At 38.7% G+C, this 8,554-nt stretch overlaps 1 protein-coding gene across 1 annotated transcript; it reads left to right on the top strand.

Annotated features, from left to right (window-relative positions):
• Positions 1-6,888, top strand: LOC131311562 (uncharacterized). The gene is made up of 8 exons (XM_058339056.1): positions 1-773; positions 3,210-3,371; positions 3,644-3,742; positions 3,843-3,944; positions 4,052-4,168; positions 4,496-4,636; positions 4,748-5,080; positions 6,443-6,888. The coding sequence occupies exons 1-8, from the start codon at positions 246-248 to the stop codon at positions 6,695-6,697; spliced, it is 1,737 nt and encodes a 578-aa protein (XP_058195039.1). The 5' UTR covers positions 1-245; the 3' UTR covers positions 6,698-6,888.
• Positions 6,889-8,554: the final 1,666 nt, after the last annotated feature.

Below are 8,554 nucleotides of genomic sequence, written 5' to 3' on the forward strand. Positions count from 1 at the left end.
CCTAATCGAACCAGGGTTTATCCGTCCCGTCCCCCCCCCTTCAAATTTTCGTTTTCAAAAAACTCCACCAAAAACTTTCGATCACTCCGCCAAACCTTCTCCAACTGTAGCATTCAACTCTCGTCTCTTTCCTTCCAACTTCACTCACCTCTTCTCCGTGACCCCCCCCTCTCTCTCTCTCTCTGAAGCAATGACAAACTTCAAACCCTAATCTGTATCTACCTGTACGACACTCACACATCGCGATGGCCACGTCGGCGTTCAAATCAACCACGAGTCGGACACCAATCGGGGCCGCACCGGCCACCGACGTCTCCGGCTCCTCAGCTTCCTCTGCCACCAAGGCTCACCGCCGGTCGAGGAGCCTCAGCCGGTTCTCCCGGAGAGTACTGGGGCCGGAGCCGGATTCGGACCCCGGCGAGACTCCGGCGTCGACGGAGTCGAAGGGAAAGTTCGTTAACAAGGTGAGAGGCTCGGGGTTTGGCGACATAAGCCTGGATGATCTGGCGATCGAGTTCTTCTCTCTCAAGGATGAGAGAGAGAGCGAGAGGGGACGGTCGTCGTCTCGGCGGGGTGCTGGCGTTGGTAGTCGTGTGGCCGCTCCGACTGAGTCGTCAGAGAGGCGGGGGAGGTCGGTGTCGAGACAGAGGTCGGGAGGTGGTGGTGGGAAGAGTGGGAGTTTGGGGGGTGGTGGTGGAAGGATTGGTTCGGATGCTAGTTCGAGGAGGAGGAGGTCCGTGTCGGTGGTTCGGTGCCAGATTAGCGATTCTGAGGTAGTACATTTTGGTCACTTGGTTAAAATTAGGGATGCAAGCGAAACAAGCCGAGCCGAGCTTTGAAGACCTTGTTTGGTTCTTCTCTCAAAAAATTTCTCCCCGTGTTCGAGTTCGGTTCGTTCAAAACTTGCCTAGCTTGACCTTGAGAACAAATAATCGAGCTCAAGCTTGGCTCGCTTGGTATCAAGGAATTCGAGGTGTTTGAGCTTGGTTCATTTCACTAAACGAACCTCAATAAACGAGCCAAGCCTCCGAGCTTTTATAAACGAGCCGTGTTATGTGTAATTGGAGCTCGGCTCATTTATTAAACTAGCTTAATTCTCTCGAGCTCGACTCTTTTCCTAACGAGCTGCTCGTGAATAGATTGGTTCAGTTGTAGCCCCAACCCAACCCAAACCAAACCAGGCCTTATGTTCCAATCACTTGGGGTCAGCTACATGAATCTTTTTCCTCTATTGAGCTTAAAATTAGGGATGCAGCCGAGCTGAGCTTTAAAGTGTTTGAGTTCGGGTCGTTCGAAATTAGCCTACTCGACCTTGAGCCCAATTTAAAGTGTTCGAGTTCGGCTTGTTAGAAATTAGCCTAGCTCAACCTTGAGCCCAAATAAACGAGCTTAAGCTTGGCTCACTTAGTATCGAGGTATTTGAGCTTGGTTCGTTTTAGTAAACGAGCTTAAAAAATTCTTGAGCTCAACTCTTTTACTAACCAGCCGTGCAGGGACGGATTTAGGAATGTATCCTAGTGGGGGCACCTGTTAATTATAATGACGGAAGTTTATTTTTTTAGTTAACCATAGTATGATCGTTAAAAATTATAGCATGCAATACTAATTACAAAAGTTTATAAAGTGTACTTTAAGTTAAATTAGGTAAAAATGAGCACAAAATCTTAGACAAAATTTTTTAAGTATGTTTTAAATGAACATTAGCAAATTTTAGAATGATCGAGTTAGTTTTGTTAATGTCTTTATTTTAAAATATTTCTCCGAGACGGTTAAAAACAAAGAGAATCAAGAAAGAATAGCTCCAAATAGACAAACAGCTCGTAAAGTAACAAGTATAAATGCATCATATGATGAAATTAAGGCATAAAACTAATTCTATATGTGTATTTTCGGGATATATACAAGTGTGTATGTTTATAAATTAGCATACTTTCATAATTATGCTAATTTATACATAAATATTCTTAAAAAAATATTTTTAGTTCGAGTGGGGGCACGTGCCCCCGCGTGCCCCCATGTCCGTCCGTACTGCAGCCGTGCCGAGCTGCTCACGAACAACTCGGTTCAGTTTGTAGCCCTCCTTGCTTTCGGTTTGTATATATGACTTGTCTCTACTTATTTTAAATTTTGCATCAAGGTTTGCTTTTTTTGTTTGGCATTGAGATCTTAGCTCCAAAATTTTGTAGGAGAGTAATATGATGAAATGCACTTCGTAATGTACCTTTTCATTTTGTTATTGCTATCTAAATTCATCCAAATAGGTTGGGATTAGGAGCATTGTTTATGTAGTTACACGAACTTTAGTGCATGACTGCACGTAGATGCATTTGATTGCATGAACACAACTCCTGGTGCAAATCGGGTAGTGTGTTTATTATGTTGTTAACAAGTGTGTTACTTGATTTATGGAATATAATCGTATGGGAGGAAATGGTACATTGTTTGACACGCTACTTTTGAGGGAATTTTTCATTCAACAACGAACATAAACAACAATTTTGAGTTTAGTTGGTTGTCACCAATTCAAAAGAAATGTTTGGCGCCATTGGTTTTTTTTGCTCAGCTTGGCGCCATTGTTGTGAACTTGACTAACTCAAATGTAAGAATAAACAAGTTTTCATACCTCACCAAACAGAGCCTGCAGCTTCAGCACAAGCACCAAGTACTATTAATCTTACCAGGGCTTGGTTATGCAAGTTGGAGACAATTGTGAAACCTTTTAGTTATCGTTGCCTTCTTAGGGGCCCTCGAAAGTCATGCGACACCTGTGAAGTGAAAAAGGAATGATACTATTCTAGTAATTCGTTAAGAGGGTATGGATGAGTTAACATGCATCCTATTCGTAGTGGCGATGACCCATTGAATCGTGAATGGTATGATTCTAACAACTATGCACGTATGTTTTATGTTGTCCACCTGTTATGTAGGCATGTGACTTATAGAAGGATTGCTTAAAACTATTATCCTATCACTTTTGACTGACAAAGCCTTCAAGTCTTTTATTTTGCTCTCAGTAGCCTCACAAATTAGCTGCAAACATTCTGGGTAGAGCTTTATCTCAGAAGTTTTATTTCACTGTAGAAAACCTGCCCTTCTAATCGTTTATCGCGAACTGATATAATCTTATTTCATCCTTTTCTGAAGCTAAAATGACTAAGATTGTTTCTTACTTGCCTGGTTTGTTTGTCTAAATCATGTATTGATAACAGAGTGATATAGATCATCCTCGGAACTCTATCAATCATGGAAGTGCGAAGAGTATAACTGGTGGAAATAGCCAGATGCCCTCATTACAGAAGCCCACAGCTTTGAGTCATCGACGGTTAGGAAGGTCCCTCAGCCAGAAAGATCTATCAAAGAATGGCTACTCTGTAAGAGTTTTCCATCTGTTGTCACTCAACTGACTTGTTACTTGCATGTGACTTCTGTTCGTAAGAGTTATTCAATAGAGGAGAATTTTTGAAATATCAAACAAAATTTGACTGATGGAGAAAGTTGGTGATTGAGTAAACAGACTTGTGACCTTCATGATACATTCATTGGTTACTCATTATTAATGTTCACTAAAAACACAAACAGCACCCAAATCAGGCTTTCTTTGGGAACTGAATTGACTTTAACATGATGCTTCTGGATTTATCAGAGCCAGTCTTCTGCACTAACTGATGATGAAGCTAAGGAAACTTGCTCTGGTAAAAATACGATTGAGAAGACAATTCGGGCAGTTTATGCACAGAAAAAGGTTGGTTGGTTTCCAAACTGATGGATAATTACTCAAGGGGAAGTTTCTCAGTAATATTTCTTTTGATGTCTCCATTCTGTTATCTTTTGCCACCTTTCAGGGGGAACATCCTACTGGGGATGATGTGAACGGTGGGCTGTATGAAGCAATGCGGAAGGAACTTAGATACGCTGTTGATGAAATCAAAATGGAACTTGAGCATGTCTGTTGCAATTTATAATTCTGGATTTTGTTTACCTCTCCTAACATTTGCATCCTTAGTGTATGCTATTTGCTGAAACAAAGTTGGGTTACTTTTCAAATTAACAGGTTAGGGTGAGAACAACCTCTACTCTAGAAAGTGAGAGCTTTTTGCAGTCGGACAACTCCAATGATCGTCAAGCTGCTTCTAAAGTTAGAAAAAGTTACACAACAAAACAAGAACAGGTATTGTATAGCCAATTGCTATCTTTTCTAAAAGAGTGTCACCCCACGAGGTCAGGTTCTTACGACAATCTTTGTCGATGGGAAATCTTATTTTGTACTTGATATGCCTTAAAGGACAAATGATTTAGGAGAGAACATAGTGGAATGAGAGTTGGTTCGTTATATATGTTAAATTGATTTCTTAGTATATGGAAAGCTACCGACCAATGAGCAACTTCTGAAGATAAAATGTAAAAGTTGTTTGTTGTTTTTTCCAAGACTTGAAGTTTTGCTGATTAAAAAAAAGAAAGACTTGAAGTCGCAAATATTGTGTTACTTCATTTCCAGTCAGAGAAGCGTAATCAAGACCTGGTAGCAGAGATAGTATTGGAGAAACAACATGGTAGGGAGCTCCCTAAGATTGTGAGAGGATTGCTTCCTGGTCCAAAGAGCTCCGCCATTGCAGAAAAACCATCACGACCTCGAAAAGTACGGTTCTCAATTGCCAGTTGTGTTTAACTTGCAGGATCTGAGTTTTTAATCTTATTTAAGAATACCAATCATTTGTAGCTTACTTAAAATGCCTCTGCAAATTTTCAGAGGAGTAATGACAGAAATAGGTTGTCTAAGCGTTTGAGTGAAGAGGCAGAGATATATTTCGAGGACTTCATTTCAAATGTTGAAGACACAGATTTTTCTTCTTTTGATGGAGAAAGGAGTGATACAAGTTCTACTTTAGGAGTAACAAAGACTAGGGATGCAGTCTTCCAGACTGGGGAAACAGAAACATTTCGAAGCCCAGCAGGATCTAATTCTCGTCCTGATGAAATGGATGGTGTTAATCTGCCGTGGTTGCAATGGGAGACTAGTCCATCCAAGGAAAACAGAGTGCTACCTGTGACTCCGAAAAGCATAGTGTGGGATGCAGCTCAGGTAATCTCCACACTGTGACATGCGTGCTTTGCTTTTATAGTTTAGCTACCTGCCTACATATTGCTGACCATGAACTGGGAATATATTTGCATATAGTGTACATTGAGTGACTTATAAGTTGAATGCTTTATTGGCTTGAAAAAACTCATTCTCATTTGTGCAAGTATCAGTGTCTTACACGTGGTTAGTGATTGTCTCATAGGAAATTAGGAATCTGAGATTATCCATTTCACTTTATAGCCCCATAACCCATTAGACCCTGGAAAATAAAATGCCACCCCTTAAGAAATAAATATTTCGTTTGGGAATTAGAGTATTAGACGAATCCGTTGCGTAGATGTGTACCTGTACCCGACATTCATTCCTTAGTGCATGTTACATACGTTTGTACCCTATGATACTATAATAGAATGACATCAGCAGGGCTGGTTACTGAGATTTTAATGGGCAAAGTTGATACCATAGAGGACATTGAAAGGAAGAGAAGCACTCTCTCTCATCTTAGTAGAATGCATCTTATAAGGGAAACAATATCATTTACTGATTAATTGGCATTTTTGGATATTGTGTTGGCAAAATTATTTGTATGTGGAATTTCTGTAAAGCTATGAGACGAGGATATGGTCACAATCCTTTATGTCTAATATATATTGCTTAAAGGCTTCTTGTTATGGCAAATATATTCAAACCAAACTGTCCACCAACCCGTGAATAAAATGGGATCACTGCTTTGCAGTTCAACGACAATAATAATTGTGTACACATGTAGCGTGCTGACCTCAGACTTTAGGTATTAACAATCTTAACCAGCACAAAAGTATAGGACATATTTTGTCAAATAAATGGATAGAAAGAAAAAGGTTTAAAGAGTGAAAGTTTGGTCAAGACTCAGGAGTGCTTATAATGTGTAGCAAATTATTTTCCATTCACTATTGTATCAGCTGCTGCAACACAAAAATCATTTGAAATTTCATGTTTTGGGCCTTTGGCAATCATAAAGTAGGTCCAATTTAGTTGCACTATTAATTGACTTTTTAAGCTGCATGGTGTTGACTTTGAGTACGGTCCAGTTCTCAAAAAAAGCACAGGCAATTGCTAACAGCTGTTTCTTACCTTCTCTTAACTGAACCAACTCTAAAACCAACCAAGCCTTGTGTCCAAATCAAAGGCGGGTTGGCTATACACGTCCTTTTTCTTTATTCCTGTCTATCATTAATGCAGTGTTTTGAATTTGATGAATCCATATTCTTTTTTACCATAAGATCCCATAGCAATTTACGTCTTCACCACCCACAAAATTTCTTGTTTTATGTTCCTAATTTTGCTTCCTTCTAATTTCTGCATGTGCTTGAAAATGTACAGGAATTGGTTTCAGCACAAGATCCAAGTGGTCATTCCACCGGGAGTTGGAGCCCAGGAATTGACAGCGCTTCATCGAGTACCAGAGTAGGTACCGGAAGCATACTCAAAGAAGTCGAAAGTCATCAGAGGTCAGAATTTGACATGGACAGGTATCTTAATCTTAAACGAGAGGAAGATCTTTTGTTTGAGAGATGGAGGGAACGAAACCATATTAGTTCGGGTGGTCTCTTGCTTTGTAGGAATACCTTCATTTAGTCTTTCTCCTCGCTGTTGTAGAAATGGTAAATCCCATTTTGAACATCAGTCGAATTTTTTGTATAAATGGTGAACATTCTGCAGTGTTTGACTGGAATCTCATCTCTGGGCTGTATTTATTGGGGCGTCTATTTTTGCCTCTCCTTATCATTCACCTTTGCTGCAATCAGAATAACGGTATTTAATCGTGACATCTGGCATCCAGTTATAGCGGAGGTTCTTCTTTTCGTTTTTATTTTTGTCGTAACCAATGTGGTCTTAGGTTATGGATCCTGCAGAAGGACATTTTGTTAGAACAGTTGAAATTGCTTTCATCCTATGTTGGTAGTGCCTTTGCGCTGATTAGCTAGTGTAAATTACCTGATAATAAAGACCAGTACCAATGCTGCATTTCTGTGTTAATTTTTCTAACAAGGCAGCTTTGTTGCCGTCTCATTTTGGGAATTGAGGATCCGGTTTGCCCATTATGGGATCACCTGGATCCCTCTGGGCCATTGATTTCGTAGGGCTCGTTGAATGGAAAAACTTGGTGACCTAGAAGAAGGCACAAGACAGGATAATTTCAAGTAAAAGATATCCGAATTCGTAATGTAGCATGCTTTATAAACATGGTATGGTTCTTCTGGCCCTCGATCCGTCCTTTGCTTTTGCCAAAAAAGAAGTCATCCTCCCTACAAACGAGGCGTAGAGGTATAAGCGAAAGGGCAAAAATGAAGCTTAAGCAACAGCGGTCGTGAATTTAGATCAACTTAACTTATTTTTGTGGTTTAACTTTTTTTTAAAAAATTTTGGTTGACACTGTGACACATCTAACTTTTTTTTTTCTTGAAGAGAAAAATAAATGATTGTGAAATATAGACGGCCTACAAATTTGGAAAAGATAAAAAAATTGTTTGTTTTGGTTTCTTTTTATTATTGGTACTTTTTAATTTGGTACTAGTATTTTTTTGTTTCTCTCAGGGGAATCACAGAATTAAAAGAATAATTGAAAACGACGAAAATTTGGGCTACACAGAAATAGGTTAAAATTTAAAATAATTTGAAACAAACAAAAGTCACCACGTGTTCAATGAGCGGATAACAAGTAATAAACAAGTAATAATTCAGTAGTCTTAGGATAAAGTCACGTAGTGCTTCAACATCTTTTTTCATCATACATTTTTATAGAGTTCATACACTTCGTACCGATCTTCCAAAAACATGTCGTGAAAAAGGATGATAAGCCACACGTGACGATGTCTTAAGGCCCCTCAATAATAAAAACTTTTATACACTAGTAGGCACGGACGGATTAAAGCGGGGGCACGCGCCCCACGTGCCCCAATCAAAACAAAAAAAATAAAAAATTACACATTTAACATAATTATGTAATGTAACACTATATTTAGCATACACACTTGTATAATATCTCAAAAATAGCAATGTAGAAAAAGTTATGTTCTTCAACTTTTGTTGACTGGTTCATTTATTATTGTTGGTTTATAAACTATTCGTTTATTTAAAGATATTAGTTATTGATTCTCTTTATTTTTAACCGAAATGGAGAAACATATTAAAAAAAATTGTCAACAAAACCTTCTCGATCATTCTAAAGACTTGTCAATGTAAAACATACTCTAAAATTTTTGTCCAAAATTGTGTGCATATTTTTGGATCTTTTTATAAAAAGAAATTGCATTATAAATTTTATAGCCAATAATAAATGTCTTAATTTAACATAATTTTACTGTGATTGACTAGAAAAAAAAATTCATGATTATAATTACTACAAGGTGTCCCCATTTAAGCTACATTTTTTAATCCGTTCTACAAGTTATGAGTATAACTAATTGAACGAACTTTATCCACATCGAAGAA

The sequence above is a fragment of the Rhododendron vialii genome, chromosome 12a (genome assembly GCF_030253575.1).
Source record: "Rhododendron vialii isolate Sample 1 chromosome 12a, ASM3025357v1".
Lineage (NCBI taxonomy): Eukaryota > Viridiplantae > Streptophyta > Magnoliopsida > Ericales > Ericaceae > Rhododendron > Rhododendron vialii.

Coding starts and splice junctions, on each gene's coding strand:
- LOC131311562 (XM_058339056.1), top strand. CDS start 246: ATGGCCACGTCGGCGTTCAAATCAACCACGAGTCGGACACCAATCGGG. Junction 3,372..3,643: donor TATCAAAGAATGGCTACTCT/GTAAGAGTTTTC, acceptor TGGATTTATCAG/AGCCAGTCTTCTGCACTAAC. Junction 3,945..4,051: donor TCAAAATGGAACTTGAGCAT/GTCTGTTGCAAT, acceptor TCAAATTAACAG/GTTAGGGTGAGAACAACCTC.